At 40.6% G+C, this 23166-nt stretch overlaps 1 protein-coding gene across 42 annotated transcripts in view; it reads right to left on the bottom strand.

Moving 5' to 3' along the window:
* Positions 1-20119: 20119 nt before the first annotated feature.
* NRCAM (neuronal cell adhesion molecule) overlaps positions 20120-23166 on the bottom strand; it is a 163924-nt gene continuing 160877 nt past the window's right edge. For 20 of the 42 annotated variants that reach the window (XM_040596014.1, XM_040595993.1, XM_040596003.1 and 17 more), the window contains 2 exons: positions 23043-23054; positions 20120-22478 (listed from right to left, as the gene is read on the bottom strand). In XM_040596014.1, coding sequence (XP_040451948.1) covers positions 22241-22478; positions 23043-23054 — 250 coding nt within the window. In that variant the 3' untranslated portion in view covers positions 20120-22240. Of the gene's footprint in view, positions 22479-23042; positions 23101-23166 lie in introns of all 42 variants that reach the window. The other 22 variants (XM_040595998.1, XM_040596005.1, XM_040596036.1 and 19 more) reach the window with 2 other exon arrangements.

Raw genomic sequence — 23166 nt, 5'->3', positions numbered from 1 at the left:
CATTGGTGCAAATTCAAACCTGACAAATTGTGTTGGTTTTATCTACAAAGGAGACCATCCTCCAACAGCCTTTCCTGCTTTTTTGGTAGGGGAGCTGTGTGAAGTTAGTTCAAAACTTCACAAAGTCTTAGATATGGAAATACAACTGATGACCTCTAATGTGCTCAGAAAATACAAATGAGATTTGGACTTCTTTTAAATATTAATTAAATAAGATGTACTATAAACTAATTAATATAATCTAGCCTTTCCCTTTGCAGTAGGGACATAGAAGATATTCATATATAATGGGTCAGATGAGGAGACTTAAAAGGAGATGACAACCTTTTATTACAGAGCTTACATTTTGTATTTATTCATCAGACCCCTGTTGCAGTTATGAGTTTTGGAGGCACAATATGTACTCATTCTGTCATGACAGTATAAAACTCCTGTATTGTTTGGCATCAGTTGTAAATGTATATTAGATAAAAAACTAACACAACATTAAACACAGAGTCAAAATTAGAATGATTACATTTTTTGTCACATCTGGCATTCGATAATGATTTTGGTGACTTAAAATGAAAGTGAGCAATTCCATAAGAAAGGGATTATCCACGCACGTATCATGAGGCAAATCCAGACACTTCCCTAGTAATAAAGAAACGTTCCCTTATCTCCCAGAACACACTGTAGATTCTCCACAACTCCACATACTGGATGTATTTTAGTCAGATGCAGTAATGAAATCACAGCGCCACTGTGAGGACACACGTTTACATCGCTAGCAGACATGACCACTCTCCTGACTTTCCCTTGAACCTTTTGGACATGTTGGTCAGTATGCGATTGAAATAGCAGGCTAATGTGGGTTGGGCTGGCAGTCAAACAGTGTGTGATGCTTGGGTTCATACACTGCAAGTACTGGGCTCGGGGAATTATGCTAATTCAAAGATGAAAAAAAAATGGCCGCAGTTAAGATTAAAATTCAAAATGAACAGTGACCACCTGCTTATTAAAGGAGCAATTAAAGAAACTGTGTGGTTTTGCATGACTATTTGTGAGAAATGCTACCAATAAATATCAGAGATTAGTAATACATCTGATAACCATTCAAACAAATTATAGCTACATTAAGAAGATTTTTTTTTTCAAAGTGTCTGTCCCACATTAAAAACAGAGATTTTTTTTCTCTAAAGTATCTGTCCTTTTTTCAGGAGATGACTGATTTTTTTTAATTCCACAAGGCCCTTATCCAGGTGCTGTTTGCCACCTTCCTGTCCCAATTTTCCATGTCATCTTCAATGTGGCCTGGGGCATAAATAGCTGTTTATGTGCATTGCTAAGCACTTCAGTGCCTCTTAAAATCTGGGCCCTAAACCCTTAATACGCACTGCATGGTCTGGGTTGTATGAGGATGGGGAGAATCTGCAGCTCTGATTTCAGATTGCCTGCAAGGACAAGCTGAGTGTGCACAGGGGCATCTTGGAGACAGTCCAGACTCCAGGCTCTCTTGGGTCCAGATATCTCAGCTAAACATAGACAGGATGATGGGTTCACAGTGAATTCACAGATTTTATGAAAGGGAACAGATATTCTCAGCAATAGGGCCTGTCCCTCACCATCTGCACCATTGTACAGTATTGCAATACTTTTAGGACCAAAAAAAAAGAGAGTAATTTTAGGGTCTAGTTTTCTTTGTTTCCACACAAAGAGACAACAACAAAGAAATATCTGGAAATAGAGTGGTTCTAAACAACTTCCTTGGTTGCTTCTGAAGTTGTGTAGGAAGCTCAATAGTCATGAAGTATTCATGAACAGCTCTGCAGTCAGTAAAAGGGAGACAAAACTGACTCAAAGACAGGTCAGGGAAGGTGCCTGCACATAGAACTGGATCCCATGTAATTTGGGTGTCTGATGAGTGTTTTTCCAGCTTTTCTTATGACAGAAGCCTTCTATTAGAGTAATATTTTGTCCAGCACAACACATTCCCTTTATCTAGAGAGTTGGCAGGCAGAGAGGACAGAAGCTGTGGAAGTTGAATTTAATAGGATTCACAGAATAGATTTAAGGAGCTAATCATCCTTATAGCTGCTCAAGTCCAATTTTTATCCCCCGAAGCTACTAAATTTTTTAAGCATGTATTTTTGGCAGTGGTTTCCAGCAAATATCTCCCCATGGAACACACTGAATTGTGTAGGGTGTATTACATAAATGAGCTGCTTTGCCATTTCTGTAACCCCTAAATGCCAGTGAGAACCGTAACTAGGTATTCCCTTGTCTTACCAGGCTGACCTAGTCTTAGTCTTCCACTTATTAAAGCCAGAAGAGGACAGACATTCAACAAGGCGCTTGGGACACGGTGTCATGCAGTGCTACAGTGATTAGATGCCAGGATCCAGACTCAGAACTGACTGTATCGGGTGTGCAAAAAGTCCTGTCCAAAATGAGGAAGGGTCAGCTGTCTACACCAGGATTCCAATATATTGCCACTTTCACCCTCTATCAGCCAAAGGAAATGCCATAGATGGCAGTATGTTTGATATTCCATACCTATATCTATATATTTCCATATAGAGCAAAAAGGGTGCAGAAATGCAAACCAAGCCAACAGTTATGATTATCCCTCCCTGGGTTGCCCCTGTCTTGTGTTCAGCGTCATTTAAATGAGTGGAATAGGAGGGATATTGTCCACAATTTGAAGGAGATATTTAGGCACCCCTTATGTCCCATAGACCCCTCATTGTCATTGTCATAATGCTCATCAAGAGGGCTGCCAAGTGCTTTTAACAGGCATAAACAGATAGGAAAGTGAAATAACTGTTTTGAGGTTCTGAGGTTTTTATCAACTCATTTTGGATGGGACACATACGCAGTTCTGCTTTCCCTGAGCTCCCAAAATTCCTCTCTTTAGAGAAACACCCATCTCATACAAGCCAACTGTCTCCATAGCACATCCTCCTCAAAACATGAGGGCATTATCTTAGCTTATTAAATGCAAGGACACCTGGTTTGATTACTGTGCCTTCTGAGAAAGTGTGAATATCTCAGTTCACAGCAGTTCCCTTCAAAAGAAACACGTGTCTTGCGCCTATATGGCAGAAGAGGTTCATTCATCAGTGTCTGGGCTCACAGCCCTGCACTGGGAGATGGCCAAGACTCATCTGAACCTCACAGCCTTGCTGCTCGAGGAAGGCAGGCTTGTTGAGATTTTCTTGTCATTTGATATTTACTGCAGCACACTGGAAAAAGAGTATAGCTGAAATCAGGCAGTCCTGGAAGGGTTGAGCTGCCACCACAGTTTTCACCAAGTTCAACAAAGCTGATGGCAGCCCAGACACATGTTAGATTCCTTCTGTCTGCTCTGCTCCTATTTCTAGGAGTCTCAGAGGCAGAAGTCCTAGTGGCTCCCGGGCACAGGAGGGCACAACACACTCTGAAAACACTTGAGAGAAAAGTAAGTCCTTCTTCTAACCTCAAGTTCCAGTCTTAGACAGTTGCATAAAAGTGTCAGGGGTTTGACTACTTCAGTTTTCATAATTAGCAGACAACCCATGCAACGAGCCTTCCAAAGAAGTGTCATGTTCCTCAAGCCTTCCTATGGGTCCTTACAGTTTTCCAGCTACCAAATGCTTGGCAGCACTTTGTCAGACATTTTCTGTATTCCCTGGCTGGAAACAGCTGGAGTCTTGCAGGGTAAATACTGGGTCAAGGCTGTTAAGGTTGATAAGAACTATGAAGATGCAGTGAAAAAGACCAGGAAGTATTGAGACGTAATACAAGATTTTGAGTGATTATGGAAAGCCAACATTAAAAAGACATCTGGAAGAAAAGAAGGTAATGAAGGTGAAGGACCATCACTATGTGGGTCTTCCACCTACCCAATAATCATGTGTATAGTAACTGTGGGTGTGCTGAGTCAGCAGCAAGAGCCAGGAATATCACCAGATGAATAAAGATAGTGAATTAAGTAGCACAGAGTACCTGGATCTTTTTGGATGTACTTTAATCATCTAATTAGCCCCAACACTGAAAAGTGCACAAAAATACTACAGTTATTATCTCTTTTCTGCCTAGGTAGAGTAGTTCTATCACTTCCCTTCATTCCCAGAAAAGCAGGTCAGTGCCAATCGCTCACACTATCTGAAAATAAGATATATCTTGTTTCTGGGGAATCTCTCATCCTGAAACCTTTATCCTTACTCTTGAAGAGAAAGACATGTAAACTGAGATTGCCAAGGTTGTCTATGGACTTGGATGATACATTTTTACTCATTCCTATAGAATTTAGGAAATGGCATATTTCACAGCAACTTTGAATTAGATTATTTTGAAGGTTTTTGATTTATCTTCTTTGTCATGCCATGTTGATAACATGAAAGATATCAATATCACATACAATAACAACAGGGGGAAGAAAACAGTTACGCTGGTTACTCAAGGCTTATTTAATCACATTTTTATAACATTAACATCCTAGATTAGAATATCTGGTCATGTTCATCAGATGAATGCCAAAACCCAGTAACCACACAGTCACTTGGAGTACTTCTGCACTCCCACAAAAGCTGCACTCATTTACTTTTGAACTTATGGCTCTGAGCCAGTGTAAATGGGCAGCCTAAAAATATGAAACAAGGAACTGCTTCTTCACTTGTGAGATTCTTTCTGGCTACAGACCTTTGGTAGCTCCTGGTGCCATTAAATCAAAAGGCTGATCCAGTTCCTAGCTTTGTGTGGGAACTTGCTCAGATTTGCTTAATTTCTCACTTGACCAGGGCTGAGCTTTCAAACCTGCACAACTTCTACAATATTTGTAAACTGCTGATGGTATAGAGCTGTATTCCCCAAACACTGTCTTGCGTTCCGGTGAAAAAATAATTAGCATAAGCATATTTCTATAATTACAATAAAAAGCTTTGCTTTCTCATGGTGCTAAAACATATTTTTAATTGGATTCACAAACTTAATTCATTTTATATAATCGCCTTGGATTCTATAGTTCAGCTGTTAAAAATCATTATCCCGGCTAGCCCCTAGCAGTCTTTCCCCACATCTGACCAACCAGTCCTGAATAGACACGTGTGAAAGGCTGCCTCGTGCTCCAGGGGATGATGGAAATAGGGAAAGCTATCAATAGCCAGCTCAGGCTAATGAAAGCACATCTCTGCAGGGGCTGAGCAAGCTGATGATTGGTTGTTAATTATATGGGACAAGTTTAATTGCATTTCCCTACAATAGGTTATGTCTGTTTGACCATGATATCTACTGTTTATATCCCCATTTAATTACATTACAGCCTTCGTAGCTGCAAAATGCAGAAACCCTTATTAAGTGAATATTTCTGAATTACAGAAATTATCTCATTTTAAATGAGTTTTGTCAGTCTTATCATATCAACTGATAAATAATTTACACTGTATATGTATGCAATATAAATACCAGGTATAAACACCATTTTGGTATCTAATTTCTTTGTTCCAAAAGAGCAGTTCTCACCACGTATCTCCCCTTTTTATCCTTACCTTTATATTTCTACCAAATGAGCCATCTACAGCTGCTGTGTAGAGCTCCTCTGCCCAGCTATTTCCTTGCTTCCACTGGGATTGAAATTTTTCTGCACAGAGCTTTTACAGCATTTTTTGCGGAATAAATACTGTGTCATCGAACTCAATGTCTCTTCTTTCAGCATAGCAGCCAACATACTTTTCTTGATATCCCATCCTATATGAAATTTTGTATGATCGCTCTTTAAGATCTCCTTCTCCTTTGTGACATCCACCTTTCTCCTACACTTTGATTCTGGTTTTTTCCTTGTCCCTACCTAGTTTATCTAGTTAGCTGGAATCAGTCTGAGCTTCCAGCCTGACACCTTCAAGATCTATCCCTTTGCTTGTTGCAAGTCTGTCTGTTCAGACTAGAGTCTCAGCCTGTCTCTCTCCCTTGTCTGGGACAGGGTTCAGCTACAGACCTTGCAACATCTCTCTCATCTTTCTAAAATCTCCCCATGACCTCCTTTCCTTGGCACAATTCAAAATCTTACTGTAGTCTCTCTCTCTTTTCCATTACTTGACAGTCATATTTGATTTTCCTTCGTATTTTTTTCTCTGTCCAAATATTAATAGTTCTTCTGTCAAATCTCTCTCTTTGTCTGTGTCCCTCTCTTTCTGTCTCTTGGGAAGGGAACATTATCTTTGTTACAGTGGCATTTCTTTTAAGGTGTTTTGCCCATGTTGTTTTCCACACTTGGCAATGTAGAGCCCATGAAATTGGAAAGGGACTTTTTTAGACCAGTAAGGGCATTAGGGGATCCTTTGCCACTGCAGAGTCCAGATTTGTGTAGTTTTCAATGCAGTCGTAGAGTAAAGGATGTCTATGCTAGTATGTATGCTTTGAAGTTAGAGCCATGGGAAGCACCTTTGCTCATGAGACGTGGTCTGAACCCAGCCAGTCGATAACCAGTGATAAATGGTTCAGGTGCAGGTCCATCTTCCTAGAAATAATTTTCTATATTGCTGTGAAAACACTCCAGTTCAGTAGTCAGCCGCGTTATCATAGCACCAAGCTCTGACCCTTGGGGTTATGTAGGATGTGCTCAGAACTAGAGTCTCAGTGTTTTTTTGCTGCTCTACTCAGACCTTTATACAGCTTCCAAACCTGAATCACAGTAGTTGTATTCAGTGCCTGGAAAAACAGTTCCTATTCATTATCATCCCTCCTCAGTCTCTCCAGTACTCCTTAGGTTGCCAAATTGCCATTAGTGCTTTCAATCTTACTTTGTATTTACCTTCATGTCCCACTGCCTCAGTTTCTTTTTGTTTTGTTCTGTGTTTTTATAGGAATTATAATTAAAAAGAAGTATCATGGATTTGTTTGAAATAATACCTTTTTTAAGTGGCATGTCCAGCTGCAGGCTAGGGTGCTTACTTGCTCATATTCTACAGGCATTCATCAAAGTACAACACTGTGAAATCGTATCACTAATAACTATGGACCCAGGCATCAACACACAACAGAACTGGGCTACAAGGGCACCAAAAGGTCAGGATTCAGCTTTTTGCACTGCTCTTGTGCGGGAAAAACTACATTTATGAAATGTTATTTATTGTCCATAATTCATTGATTTTGGATGGGACCTAGAGGTTCACACTTGATAACTAAAATACTAGGTGATGGACTATCACTATCAATATAATCTTTAAATTTTTTCTATTATACCCAGGTGTGCTTGTAGCCATTTTATCTTCTTGGGTGTACTGTCAGGCTATTTTTCAGATACGTATCGTGATTTATGCCCTTTCTCTCAGAGTGAAACTTATTTCACTATAGTAATCATAGTTTCCAGTCTACCTTTTATCAATTACATCAACTCACTCACCAGCCTAATGCTCCATTATCCCAGGAACATCACATTGCTGTGGTATTACCTTTCCCTGGAGGAGGCTGAATTGCTTTTATTACTTCCTGCTTGAACAACTGCTAATCTCTTTTCTGGAGTTCTTCCAAGAGGATGACTATACTTCTGACACAACTGATTCAAATTGCCCTTGCCAGGATTTAACAGACTGAAATACCTGTCTCACTTTCTTCAAGGACAGAGATTTCCCATCGAATCTGTTATTTAAAAACAAGTGCCGGGTTTTGTGCAGTTTCCCATTTATCCTCCTGTTTTGGTGAACTTGACCACATTCTGAGTTTCCTGATGCCATATTGCTGATTATTGTTACCTACAGCCAGACTCTATGAGGGTTTACAACCTGTAAATCCCATTGATTTCTGTTCCTATTAAAAATCTAAACTAGCCAGAATTTGTTGTTAAATTCCTGTTTTCCTGCATTAATTTTCCAGACTCTGACTCAGTTTGCTAACCTGAGCTGCTAAATCATTTGCTTACTTTTAAATCTGATGTTCAGTATAAAATAAATTTTGTTAAACCAGTTGCTGAACTTTAGTGATGTGCAAAGAAGTTGGATCTAGTTCTAGGGCCAAGAGCTTAGCAGCAGCCACAGGACAGACACATACTGTCCCCAGCCTTCACCAAGTTAGCACTGTGGCTGTATGCTCTGAATATACTGAAGGGACACTCCCATTTCTAAAGTAACAATTAAATTCCCCTGAAATCAAGTGTTTAAAGCACTGAACTAATATTCAAAAAGCTTTCAGCTTTGCCATTGAATGCAATGCCTATGACAGGCTCAGGGCTTTCTGGGGCTTGGGGAAAGAGAAGGGGTCTGAGGGTGGTGGCAGGAGAAGAAAATGAGAGCCTGTCCCATGAGTACCAAAAGCCCTCTCCACCACCCTGCCCAATCCCACAGGCAAGTCCTGCTATATTGCTATGTCAGCTTGCTTAGGGGTCTATAAGCAGTATTACTGAAGCAAGTTGTGAAGCTTAACTTCTGCTTTTAGCTTGAAGTGAGTGTTTTTTATATAAAAGTCTGTGCCTTGAGCAACACCCTTTCAGTTCTTGGAGAAGTATAGGAAAAAAACGTCTTGGTGAATAGTTGCAAGTCATGCAGGTCCTGCTGCTTCTGCATTTCCTCTCCCAGTCTGTAACGTGTCTTTTTAGTCTTGGCAGAAGGATGTAAGAAATGGCCCTGAGTCTAATGGCTGGCTGCCACTCAAGAATTGACAAAAATCGGGGGAACAGCTTATCAGTGTCTCTTGTGAGATGATAAAGATGAACTTGAAGGCTACGCCCAAGTTGTGTTTTAAACAAATTAGATGAGATGGGCCCTATCTCTTTTTTAGTAACACTTAACACATTGGGATCTCCAAAAGCCCCCTTGTGCTGTTGTAACATAAATAACAACCACAACAACTGATTCCTTCTGGTGAAGGATCTGATCTCACAGAAGAAAATCACAGATGTGGCAGAGTAGGAAAAAAAGACGTATTTTATTACATTGAGATCTCTTTTCCAAGTTGCCTGGATTCTGACAGCCTAGGTTTTTTCAGACCAGCTTAGTCCTGCTCAGCTTGGTGAGAGCAGGTTGGTATGGATTAGCTGAAGATCAAGTCCATTCTCTTTCACTACTGGAAGGGTACAGGCACCACAATAGAAAGCTGAACGCATTGGAAAAAAATAGCAATGTATATGGTAGAACAATGAATACCTGATCTTTCCACAAACTTTACTGCCACATAAATTTCTACTTACTGTTAAGATTATGAACCACAGGAAGTTACCCATTTTGAAGCAGATAGCATACATGTCTATAGTCTACCACCTGTAGTTTGACTATACAAAACAAAAGCAGGATTTTCTTGGCTTCTTTGGTGCTCAGAGCTGTTTTCAGAGTGGTGTGGGTCCCTGAAGGGACAGTGCTTTTAACTGTGCCTGTGTCTGGATTCAGTGACAAAACTGTGTGCTCAGATATTAGGTCCATTAACAATGACTGCATTTTTAAATGGAGAGTGTGACTCATTTGATTATCCATTTAATCAGAACATGATTGCTGAATCCCCTTTAGAATAAAGTATTTAAATCAACTCAATTCTCTCTGGATGTCTTATTAACTACTATTCAATAAAAGAGTAGCAATTACTTGGCTTGAAATTTTTTTTTCCCTCCAATAAAAACATTTTAAGGCATGACACAAGTGTACATGTGGCAGTGGGCAGGAAGTCTCCTTTTAGGTCTGGGCAATCAGCCATTCATTTCTGCTATTTGTTTCCTCAAGGTTAATTCTTCTTTCATCATGTTTTGGTGGCAGTAAAGTTTTTTCTAGGTGGACTTATTCTTGCCTATTCATAGAAACCCAGTGTGAAGATCTTACAGATTCATTTCTTTCAAAGCTTTAGAAGTAAACACATCTGTGGTAGAAAAGTCTTGGTCACTTACACTTTCCTTATCTCTGCCTTTTTTCTCCAGTTTGTTGCTTATTTGTTTACTCAACATCCTTGTTCCTCCTGTGCCCTCTTCTTTGGCATTGACCCCTGAATTCTATTGAGGCATTAGGGCTTGAATGAATGTATACATGTAGTGTACCTTACATCTGGTACACCTACATCATATGTACCAGCCACCCTATATACATTCAATACATTCGTGTCCTCTGTCCACTTTTCCCTGTTCACTGCTGCTGTTAGTTCATGTCTTTGAAAATCAAAATACTTTGTTTAGCATAACCTCTGCTGTGCAGGGAATGAACTGCACCTGCCAACGCTCAGCCTGACCCTTTTCCCTCCCCAAGTCTAAAGCTGTGGCAGTGGTATGGGAGCCCGCTCTTCCTATGGCGTGAATGTGGTGTATCCTGGCTGTTCGGTGTACCGAGTGTGCTGAGACAGTGCTGAAGGGACCCAGAGCTCATGCAGTCCCATCCCTGTTGCCTTTTGGGAGCGGGTACCTCCAAGGCCCTACAGAGCCCTTGCAGAGCCATTCAAAACAGCCTGGTAATGAGCTAACGGCGCTGCTGTGGGACTGGTCGGGGCTCCAGTGGTGAGCCTGGCTTGGGGGTGCCTCTAATTAACAGCAGAGAGAAACCCACTGGGGCCGGTGCACAGTCAACAATGCTCCGAACACGTTTGCATTAGGACTCAGCTTCAGTTGTTTGCCCAAATGCAGAATGAGGGAAAACAGCACGTTTCAAAGTTACATTGAACCTTAGACAGGAACCATGGAGAGGCTTCAGCACTTGTTTGAGCTTTCTGAGAAATTATGACTGAAAATATCTGGGTTTATGTATATTTTAGAGCAAAGATATATGCATTCTGGATGTGGTTTGAGCACACCTGTTGGGAAGGTAGGGGTGCAATTGGTAATTGCAGTATCACATTACCATCACTTGGTCACGTGTGGCTAGGCTATGTGCCATTTATTTTAATCAGTTTATATTTCAATTTTATCTGTGGTTTTATTCCAGAACACAGCTCCTCAAATACGATTTGGGCTATCACTTCAAGGTTAGGCATGTGTGCAGCTTATTAGGGTCTTAGAAGGTGAAAATATCCGTAGTGCATAGATTAATGAAGTTGACAACCCTTCCTGCAACAATGCGGCATGGACCTATACCAAGACTGAAGCAGAATGCCTGGGGCTATTCAATCTGCACAATAACCTTCCATGAAACGTGTTTGTTCAGTATATAAACTATATAAAAAGCATCTCAGTTTTAGAAGAGTTGCACCATGAATTTTGTGTTTGTTGCCTGTTGATGTTAGGAGCAATGAAACACAGAGAGGTTTACAGATCACTCCTGAGCCGCAGGATGTGATTCACAGCACATGGCTGTGGCCAGCCTGGAGCATCTCAGGAATATATTTGTGTTATATGACACAAGCTTTTCTCAGGATTTAGCTCTATGAGTGTTTTGTGCAGTGAAGACAAAACAGTCCCACATGCTTTTTTTGTTTCATAGAACATATTGGTGTACTCATTTATGAAGGGTGTTTTGCAGGTGAAGATGCACTGTAATATTAACTTGCTTAAGAAATCTGTGCTGATATCTAAATTCCTGCTCCTTCATGTTTGTCTCAAGTGCCTCTATCAGAATTTAAAAAGCCAAAAGTCAAGAGGTTAGTTCTATTTAGGAGTGCTGTTGACCAGCACGTGAGGTAAGAGCACAACAGTATAACATGCTGTAAAATCATCTGTTTATCGTGAGGTCAGTAACAGTACTAATGGATGGTGACACAATAACATTCAGGGGTTCATTTTCGGTACTTAGTTCGATTGTCTGTCCTACCAACAGCTACTGCATCAAGCATTTATTACACACAACAATGTGAGTTAACAAAAAAGCAGAGTACCTAGTTATTTGGCTTTTACATGTCAGAGCTTACTTGAGGGGTCAACCACTATGACAGTGCAAAAGAGAACCTGAGACACATGGCTCTACCCACCAGAGGATGTCCTGTCCAGGCTGTTCCTGCCACCCTCTTTTGTCATTAGCATGGTTCCCTTCTGATCAATAATTCCAGGCAAAGAGTAATTCAGTAGGGGTTTAGGCACATAGCTCTAGGTAAGTCCTGCTTTGGCCATCTCCTTCTCTGCCCTGCACCAGAGTGACTGGACACTTGCTGTAGTGAATGCTTGCCAGCACCAGCATCACACCAGCCCAGGACACTGGGTGCTACTGGTTCCCTCTTTATTCTGATGAGGTAGGCTCTTCCCATGCTGGCAAAGGAAACACATCAACTAATTCGTTGGAAATAAATGCAGCACGTCCTTTGAATGTGCAAAAGTGGCTGTGCAAGGCCATTCCCCTGATGAGGGGCCTCATGACAGTGCACAAACAGAGCAACCTGGTCTAGTGGAAGGTGTCCCTGCCCATGGCAGGGGGCTGGAACTAGATGATCTCTAAGGTCCCTCCCAACCCAAACCGTTCTGTGATTTTACAAAATACTCGTGTCTCTGCAGATGCAAATCTCTGCCTTGTGCAGGGAAAAGGGGTGATCTTACTGATTTAGGTGGGCATCTTCACATGTCTCTTGACCCTCTATCAAGTGACACACTGATCTATTTGTATTTGCTGGCCTGAGTAAAAGGTGTGCGGAGTCTTGGTTTAGTCTCTGTTCCTTCACCTGTTTGTAGAAATAACTCTAGCTGAGTCAGTTCTTTATAAAGATAGCCAGTTATTCAAAGTGTGGAATTAAATATTTGTTAAGATGAAGTTAGATGAAGTGGCTGCAGCCACCCTGTTTGCAGGAAGCATTGCCAGTGCTTGCCTGCTCAGGGTGTGGGAGGTTCCCCTAGCACTTTGAAGGGGTGGAAAACCAAACGTCCTTCACTCATTAACCTTTCTTTAGCAGGTGACCTCCCCCCCCCCCCCCCCCCCCCCAATAACTCTTCCTCTTTGGAGTGGTGGTGGGATTTGGCCCTGGGTGGGACCACGCCACGGCAGAGAGCCCTGTAGCACTGGAAGCTTCAGAGCAGCCCTGGCTCCTCAAGGCTGCGCACAGGGAAGAGGAAACAACTCATGATGTGAAGCCAAGGCATAAATTAATGACAAAAATTTTAGCAAAGCTATCATCTCTGCTCCTATATGTTTCATTTTACATTGTCTTCCATAGACACACACACCCCTCAAATTTTTCATCAATGGATTTTCATTTGTCTTGAACTAGAGCAATCCATATGTTTCATACATTAGCTTTTATTTTGTCAACTGAAGTAGTTGAACTTTTCAGATCCAATATTTGTGTATCTGTATGTCAATTCAAGTATCACATGAGAAGCTTATTTGAAATTAAAATCTAAGGTACAGGGAAAGACTATTACAAAATGCAGTAGTAGGCTGCATGGATTGTCACATCTGATTTTTGACAGACAATAGTCTTATGGCATACAGCAATTTTTCTCTGAACATCTTACTGAAAACCTCATCATCCAGTGATGAGGGGATGTAAATCACTCTTGAAACCTATCCTACTAGACGTATTAAAAAAAAAAAAAAAAAAAAAAAAAGCAAGCCTGACAGGCAACCAAAACCAGAACCAAACCTGCAGAAAAGCTTGAGGTGAGTAACAGGGAAATTAATCCTGTTTCTTCTGTTATCTTTTACATGGAACATCAAATTTCAGCCATCATAATTAGAAAATTTTATCTACAATTAAGAAGGATGTTTCAATGATTCTCTCCAAGCTTTTGTGTTGTAAAATTAAAATGTACATCCTGAGAGTGAGCCTCTTAAAAACATGGACTATGCCTCTGCAGTGGTCCTGTTATATTATTTTTGTTATTGCAAATCTTTAGTGGACAACTGATGAGCAATAATCTCATTAAAATTAGCTACATAATTAAAAGTGTTTTGCTTTTTTAATATTTGTAGTGGAATGGTTTTTAGTTGCAGTCTGAAATACGTGATTTAGAAAAAAAAGATCATGGTTCTGCTGTGTGGCTGTCTCCAGCATGTAAACTGGCTGCAGCTCTGACATCCCCACTGAAGGCTGCTGTCATTAGTGGAGAACCCCTGACACTCTGTTAGACAGTTATTCACTAACAAAAATATTCATTATGCAAACCTCTGCCCAAAGACCTGCCTAAAATGCCACAAGCAGAAGTCTCTGCTGGTGTAAGTGAACGCAGCTTCAGCAGCTTTGGCAGGGTGGTGACTGCCTGCTCCAACTGAAACCTCTGCTCTGGGTTCCAGTTTTCAGCATCTCTGCTTTCACCACAAACAAAATTAAATAAATTGCCAAATTTTCTTCCTTGTTAGTCATTAACCTGTGGCTGCATTACCATCTCTAACCTCAAACCTCTTGTATTCTGTATGAATCGTGCTTACACACGATTTTTATGTTGTAGTGTTTTGAAAACTTTCATTATTTTTCTTAACACCTTAGGCTCTCTTACTTTATTCTACCATCTTGGTCCATGCACAAGTCTCCTGCCACAAAGCCGTGTGCACCCTCCATATTTCTTCCCCTTCCACCACTTGGTGCTACCCGCAGGGACCCAGTGATACCAATCCTGGAGGATTTGTATCAGAGCTTTGTCCTCCTCACATGAACGGGCCCTGATGTGCCGAGATGGTTCCTGCAGGCAGAATCCCTTCGAAGATGATGCTGTCTGACAACGCAAATCAATTCAGTGTTTCTTCATCTCATTTCAGACCAGTGGGGCTATCTGGTGTGATACTGAAAACGTGCTATGTGTTGCCTGTCCTCATCAAAAGGGTTAATAGTGGTCAACCTCCTGGACACACTTTAAAAGGAGTGACAGGGCAGGCAGAGCACACACAGCGCTGAGCTTTGCCCCTACTGCTGCGGCACAAACCGCCCCCCCCATCCCCCCACCCCCCCCCCACCCCCCCCACCCCCCCCCCGAGTGCAATCTGCTGCCTGACAAGCTATTCCCATCTTCATGCGTCAAGACCTTAAGCCTTTCTTCTTTGACACAGAGATTAAGGGCAATCCTGACAAATTCAAAACCAGATCAAGCAATGGTACTTTAGCAAGATGAACTACTGGCCTACAGATCACCTGGCACAGGCTGGACTCCCGGGCTTCCCACGGGAACCGTCCCCTCTGATCCTGCAGGTTCAGTGGTGGGCAGCACATCTCCCTGTCCTGAACCCACTCTGAGTGGCGGAGCTTTACATGAATCACAAAAGCTGAGTGAATTGGCTACAAACCAACCAAGTCAACACCATTTTTTTAACCCTTGTTATTGTACAGGTGCCAAGCACAGGTACCAGCAAACACTGATCTGGGAACTGGCAACGTAGCTAGGCATTCAGCTGGTTTCTGATTCTGCCTCTGCCTCCAAGAAGTGCTGTTTCCCTGCACCTTTGGGACCAGGCTAGCTGCTGAATTTCAGAGCAAACATCCCTGTCCCATAGCTCTTACCAATTTACTTTTCAAACAGCAATTCTGACCAAAATGCCCCTGTAATTTATGATCACGATAACAAATGGGTGAATTAGAATAAGGTCATTAATATTATTGCTTACAGAAATAGCATTATTTTTTGCAAAACAAGCAGATCATTACCAACTTGTGTCTTATTCCTATTAGCCACTATTTTATAGTGCCTTTCATGTATATACATGCATTCACACAGGATGTGACTACAACGCATTGCTTTGGGTAGCAGTTTTCCTTGGGCTGCTGCTCACCAACAACTGTGACTTCCCTCTTGTGGTCAATGATTATTTTTAAACGCTAGTGATAAAAGACCGGGCTGCCTCTCACATTAAAAAAAAAAAAAAAAAGTAGAAAATCAGTTTGTTCTAGAAAAAATATATATGAGCTTCCCTTTTGACATTTATGGTCATTACCCAATTTTAATAGAACAGCAGAGACTGTTTTCTTATTAAAGCAAAAATGTAGAACCAAGCATCTGTTGGGTAAAAGCCAAGAAGAAAAAAATAATCTCAGCTAAATAAAAAGTTCTTGCCAGCTAACTGGCTCACTAATTGTTCAAGTTATATAATTACACCTAAAAACAGTGTCTTGTACACACTACAAAATTAAAGCTATAGTATTCACTCGTAACCGGTTTTTCAGTGCTTCCTTATGTGCTGCTTGTGTCTAGAGACTATCAGTCAGCCTAGCAAAGGACAGTTTTCCTCTCCTTAACTGGAAATGAAACGATTCCAGTCTGCAGAGGAATGAAGGTGGGTTAATTAACATTGATAATACACAGCTGTGGGCTGGCTTCAGGGGCGGTGGGTTGGCTGACGTGGACAATGTGCAGCTGTGGCTGGTTCTGTTAAGTAGTTAAATAGCTCTAAGCCAGGGGTCCTCAAACTTTTTAACCAGGGGGCCGGCGCGCGGATGCAGTGGCAGGCAGTCACCTGCGGCTGCTTGGTTTCCCCCCCCAACCCCTGGCGGGGGTCTGTAAATACCAGGGGCCGGACTGAGGACCCTGGGGGGCCATATCCGGCCTGCAGGCTGTAGTTTGAGGACCCCTGCTCTAAGGGGTATGGAATTGGAGCCTGTGATGAAAAGAGATCTGGAAGAAGCAGAGGGAGGAGAGAGAGTGTGTGCCTCAGATGTAGCACAGACAAGCAGAGGCCCCAGGAGAAGCAGAGAAGAAGGGGGCCTGGCTGAGGAGAGGCTGGCTGGAAGAGGAGCCCGGAGAAGGAAGACCTCGGATGCAGGAGAGGCAAGAAGCAGGGTGGATTGGCCTGAAGAGCATGAAGAAACAGCACAGACAGTAGATGGACCTTTGAGGCCTTGCGGGGGATTCGTGGCTGTGCTGGGGCAAGGTGGGGAACTACTTATTGAAGTTAACTTGGTATGGGATGGTAAAGGCCTAGTTGCAGCTGGCTAGTTTGGATAATGCTGTGACGCCAGTCCATGTCAGCTGTTTTTCTATTCATCTGTCCTCTGACTTGGCCAGAAACTGTTTCAATTAGCAGCCTTATTTTTTTTCTCAATTTTTTTCTTGAAGAAGCTCTTCAAAAACATTGGTTTTGGTACTCCAAGTTTGGAGTCTTCATCATGTAGGTTCTTTCATTTACCCATCTGTATGGCTCCCTCGTATTTTCCTTATCTCAACAGCTTGGAAAATGCCCGCTTTCTTCAAAATACTGGAACAAGACTAACCAAATTCCCAAGGAAGGGGAAAAGGGTCTCTTCAAATGGCCTTGCCCTATACTTGGTGGAAGCAGTTGCTTCCTGGGAGATAGTTTTGGCTTGCTTCAAAAAGTAAGGAAACTAAAGCAACTGCTTCATCTGTTTGTTCATCCATCTGACTGAGTATTCCCCCTACCCCAAACTTGCAAACTTAACAGAGATTTTCAGTGAAGTTTGGCAGATGTTTCTAAGATTAGGTTGTTATTAAGCCTCTTGAAATAATAGCTGGATAAATAGGAAAAAAGAAAACCATACAATTCACTGGAAGGAGAATGGTGTACTATTAATCTGTTACATGCTGTTTGTGGTCTGGACTACACCCAGGAGACTGTGCTGCTTTAGTAAGGGCTACTGCTGCCTGTCCCGTGTGGGTGAAGGCCAGCTACCTTACTAGCTGCTTCTGAAATCTTTCCAGGAAAGCTCAAATATTGTATCTTTGTTCTTTCATTTTCTCTGTCCCAGCAGTTTCATTTTCACTTCCTCTTCTTCCTGCCGTGCCAGACAGGATAAGTTTTTGTGCTGGCATGCCTGCACCTATTTCACTACAGTGTGTGTATTGCTGACAATCTCCTGGAATATAGTCTTGAATACTGCCACTTAAAAAAACTGGTTTGACCCCTTATTCCTCTGTAGTCTTGAAGCCCTCTAGATCTTTGCAAGCACAAGGCAGAGCAATGTATGGGGTGGGCTGCTATCTTCTGTCAGATACAATGCTGGGTTTCAAGACCAAAGCATTCCTCTTTGGATGCCTTTGGACTGGGAACTAGGGCAGCAGCCTCCGGACAATGCCTATCAAGCACAGTTTACTACCAGAGGTAAATGCTGCTTGTTCCTTAAGGCAGCATGAGATCTAGCAATTTTTAAGAAGTCATGCACCAGAACTGGACTATCTAAACTTGTCCTGTTTGAAGGCTCGGGTCTGAAACCCTGGCTGTCCACACTTGTACAACATGGCAGGCTGGTGACCAGGTGTTTTTCCTCCTCTTCACTTATATCCAAAATGTAATAGAAAGCCAGGCAGAACTAAATCCGACTTAAGATTTTCAACGTGATGCCATGGGTTTTTTTCAGTTGATAGGGGAACCACAGCATCTTCTAAGCTTCTTGTATTTCACTGGAGCACCTCAGGGTAAGGGAGAACAGGTTGAAAGGCTGTCTGGGTCCGGGTGACAGAATTTGTGTCCTGACCGGCCTCACTGTCAACTTCTAGCATATGCAAACTCTTTACTTGCAAGCTGGCTTCAATTTTATCCCACAGGGCTTCCCCAGGGGACAAAGCCAGGGCTGCCAAATTCACAGATGGGCAAACTTCTACAACCCCAAATGAATGATCCATCCTTCAGATATTAAACAAGACCTGAATTTTTTATCAACTATTCTACATCTGAACACAGTAAGGAACTTTATGTATATTTTTTGTTGCCAACAGTCATGAGATCACAAGGATCACGATTTTCCTTCTTGCTTACAGTCACAATGGATCACATCTACTGTCTGCAAAAGTCCTGTTGACATGTATTTATCTTGACAGTTTGGTCTAAAGTTTCCACTTCATGTGTACAAAGAGCACCAAGAGACCGCTTCAGAGATTAAAAAATGATGGCCAGTTAGATGTGTTTACACCCCAGAGGGCATCGTTTGGGGGTAGATTCCTACAAGTAGCACATTCAGTTATTTCCATCTTCCTGTGATACCAATTGCTGCTTCTGCCAGCTCTCTGAAACACCATTTCCTAAGGTAGTGGGAGGGGGACAGAAACACAAAAAAGGACAATTACTTTTCAGAAATTATTGATATCTCATCCTCTTCCAGCTTTTCTCCCTAATTCTTCTTTCAGAGAAGAAAAAAATTCTACACTGTAGACAGTATTTCTTCATATATTATTTCTATTGGTTCTGTTTTAAAATGGGCCAGACAGCATACAAAGAGAATGTGGTTCCCAAATCTTTTGCCACTTTGCCTCTGCTACGTGGACCCACAAGGAAACTGTTATTTTCCTAGGAACAATGCAATAGAAGATTACAAGGAAAAAATACCATTGGGGTATCCTCTTTAATTCCCTCAGGATTTATACAATCACTTCAGTGAAAATAAAACCAAAAGCAAAGGTATGTCACTAAGGGGAAAATGTAGCAACTATATGTATTGGTGTACTTTGGGGAACATGCATAAAGAATGTACGTGTGTCTCCAAAAGTGTACGGAAACTTCTGTCCCAACAAAGCCTAGGGAATTCAGGCCCCTCTTTTCGGGAATTATTCTTTAATCAAAACAGAAACAGCTGTATTTCATATCTCCCAATCAATGCACATTGCTGGAAAAATCAAGATACCTGTACAGAAAAACAGGCAGCCCAGTATCTGAAGGTGCCAGAACTGAGACTATGCAGATAACAGAAGCTGGAATAGCCAGCGGGTTCCAGTTACACATAGGAGGGCGGACAGAATGGCTTCTGATTCAGTGATAAAATCCCTCTTTCAAGCATCATGGCCAAACATCAGCTTTCTATCTCCTGAAGCTCCTATATCTTGGAATCCATGGCTCTCCTGCAGTCTTCTCTGCAAAGCAGCTGCCCTCCTGCTCAGTCTGTTTCCATTCATACACAGAATAGACAAGGTATGAAAAAAGCATTGCAATGGATTTTGTGTACTGTAAAAGATGTTATTTAAAATCTCCTTACTTCATGTACTGTTTAAAAACAGAGGTCCAGAATTTTGCACATCAGACAATTTCTTTAGGACACAAAATCCTGATTTGGGATCCTGTCTCAGGGCTTTCAGTTTTGAATAAACATTCTTATTTTCTCTTACTCTTGCAGGTATGGAACATGACTGTTTCGGGTTTTTTCTTTGCAGAAATATGACTAAATAAAGCATCCATGGAAGTAAAATGTAATAGCAGGAGATTACAATGGGAAATGGTCAGACAGATTCACATTTTTTAGCATGTAATGATATGCAACTTTCCATAAATAATTTGGCTGCAGTACATAAAGTCCTATAACATCATGGGAACAACTTCTGCCAGAGTTGTTTCATGCCTTTTTCTGCTTTGAATTCTTCATTACATGGTGGCTCAGATGTGATTTTTACTGCTAGTGTAAACAGAACAAACAGTGAAATTTTAAAACCACATTTATTTTTAATACAAAATCTGTTGCACTATTACAGAAGTGAGCCTGTATGTTTACCCCCACATGCACAGATAATTCAGCATCTACAATTAAATAAGAGTAAAATTATATTTCTCTTTTACCAAAACCATTGGCAAATCTTATTAAGAAATGTCTCTTTGTGCTTTGTAATCAATGTTTGTAGAATTAATTTCTTATTTCGGTTCCCATTAAGAAAACTGATCAATGGAAAGCTCAAAGGTGCGAAAGAAGCTTATTACAGCTACCTTACATTTGTGATTACTTCAGTTGTGCTTTACCTACAATATATACATGATCGCTGCAAGGTGTACTATGGTCTAATGCAACGCATTGGGAAAAGCTCTGAATGGTTCAATTAGGAATCTGCAGTAAATAAGCAGAACAGTCCACTATTTCATTTTCACAGCAAAAAAAATATATATTTAAGTAGATGCTTTAAAATACCATGCACACCATTGGCTATAGTACTTCTTACACAGTACAACATAAGCTTTCTTGCTGTATTTGTCTGTAACACCTAGAAGCATACAGCATCTACGCTTTAAGTGTATTTACAAATTCAACAAAATATCTACATATAAAAAGCTTACTTAAAATTAAACTTGATGCAAGTTATGAAAAACCAATTTATTGGCAAATGAAACTGAGCATTCCTTCAACCATAGGTTGTTATAAAAATTTATATTTGGAGGTAAACATTTGATTGATATAGTATGCGAGAAAATAATTTTGTAACCGATAATAGTCATCCTTTACCACTAAACCGTATTAGCACTTGTCAGATTGAATTCTGCGGTTCCGAGTGGTAACCCCCACACTGCTTCAGGGTGCAGATAATTACAAAGCTGCCACACTGATCAGGCCGGGACACAGATGGAGATGCACTCTCGCTGGTGTAGTTGGCTGGTTTGGTTTTTTTTATAACAATTTATTTTTCAAGAGCTTATACCTTGCTGTGTTAGTAAATAATTTAATTCTGGTTGCTTTTATTATTTTCTTTTTTATTCTTCTAAGGCCACGAAAACATGCTGTGCTACAGCTGTCTAGAAAGCATTTATTTTATTTTCAAAGGAAAAAAATCATAGTCGTCTTTGAGTAATTTAAAATATTCAAAACCTTCCATTTTTAGCACAACAGTTTCATAACACTTTTTTTCTTCATATTTTTACTTTATTTGGCAATGACAGTAGTCTGCTAATCACAGTTTACTGCACCAACTGATTTAGTAGTACAGCACATCATGGAATGCATATTGTATAAAGGCACTGAATGTATTTTGCCCTGTGTTTTCTGGAATATTTTCTCTCATTTTTAAAGTTTTTCTTTCAGTGACTGTACAAATTCCAAAATGCATTGCAATGCGTATCTTTTATGCCCTAAAATCAATTCAATGTGTTTTGATGTAAAAATAGAACACTGTACTGCTGTAATACTTGATAGATTAAAAAGGCTATAAAGTAATAGGAGCAAAGAGCAGATAATAGGGTCTCATTAAGCATCAGCAAATGCAAATGTCATACTTAAATCATTTAGCAATTATATACTGTACATACTGTTCCTAACTGTCTTGCAAAAAGACATAAGATAGCTAGACATTAAGTCACCAATTTCACAACAATGTCCACAAAGACATTGAAGTTCTATATAATACTACTATAACACTCTGACAATGAAAACGGAATTCATATCCAGGGATTCAGCTGAGGACTGCATAACAAATTGTCAAACCATGTTTTTATAGTGTACACGAGATTACCTGTGAATTGTGTAGCTTTTTTTTCCCCATGCATTATACTGTATTTTCAACAGGAAACAAAATTACAAGTCAATGTTATTGTGTCAGTTCCTTTTTAAAAAAGTAAAAATACTCAAGTTTTGAACAAAATTTGAATTTTGTATTTTGATTCATACTGACATACCACTTAATGTGTCATTATGCTGCATAACTGTATTGATTTGCATATTCTCATAGCATTAACATCTTGTAGTGAGGAGCTCTGTTACCTGCATGTTCATAGTATGAGCAGGAGGACGTACAAGTGCTTTACACAAACTGAAGATACAAGGGGACTGAGTTCTGTGGTTACACAAATGAATTCATGGCATTTACAGGAGAAGGAGCCTCAGAGCTTTCATTTCCTTCTGCAGGTTCTTTCTCTTTTTTACCACTATATTGTCCAATAAAGGAGCCATCCTCATTGAACTGACCATTTACACCTTCTCCATAGTCAACTAAACTATCATCACTGTCTTCTTTTTTCACCGTTCTGTCTGAAGGTGTCCGGCTTCCTTTTTTTAGAGGTTTATGGTCCTCTGCATCACTGGAGACACAAACAAACAAAAGGCATTAACTGATGTATTGTACATTAAGAAAAAAATCAGCCATGCATGCAGAGTTTATAAAAAGCATGTGTGCAGCCCTATAATCCTTTAGTAAACCCACATCACATTGTAGAGACAAATCAATATGATGCAGTTGATATGAATATATGGTGTAGAAATGGTTTAAACAGAGAATGTCTTCAGTGGAAGGAAGGGGGTTTGTGATTTCATATTATTTTTTTTCCCCCATCGTGCATGACTTTTGAATGATAAGATCTGTACCCTTGGCTTGGACGCAATTTAGATGCAACTGCAAGCATTAAAAAGTGGGTTGAGAAATTATAAAAAAATTTATTTGTTCTCCAAAGTAACAAGCTTATGATGTGCTGTGAAGTTAGTCTGTTAAACTCCTTATTTTCTTTGACTCCTTGAACATGAATGAAGAATGAATTTGGTTAAATGAAATATACTGATTTTCTTTACTAGTATAAAGAAAATAAAAGTGCTGCATTTCAAATAATTTGTTACATAATGCAGGCCAGACTTGCAATTTTCAGCCTTACCTTTCAAGAGACCTACATATTCCATTAAAAGGGTGCAGAAGAAACAAATGAAAATAGCCTAAGAAGAAAAGCAAAGTCCATATCCTGATAGTGATCAGTATTTTATCAATAATACGTTGCTCTT

This window comes from Falco naumanni, chromosome 5 (assembly GCF_017639655.2).
Source record: "Falco naumanni isolate bFalNau1 chromosome 5, bFalNau1.pat, whole genome shotgun sequence".
Classification (NCBI taxonomy): domain Eukaryota; kingdom Metazoa; phylum Chordata; class Aves; order Falconiformes; family Falconidae; genus Falco; species Falco naumanni.
This window is presented reverse-complemented; position numbering and strand designations above follow the sequence as displayed.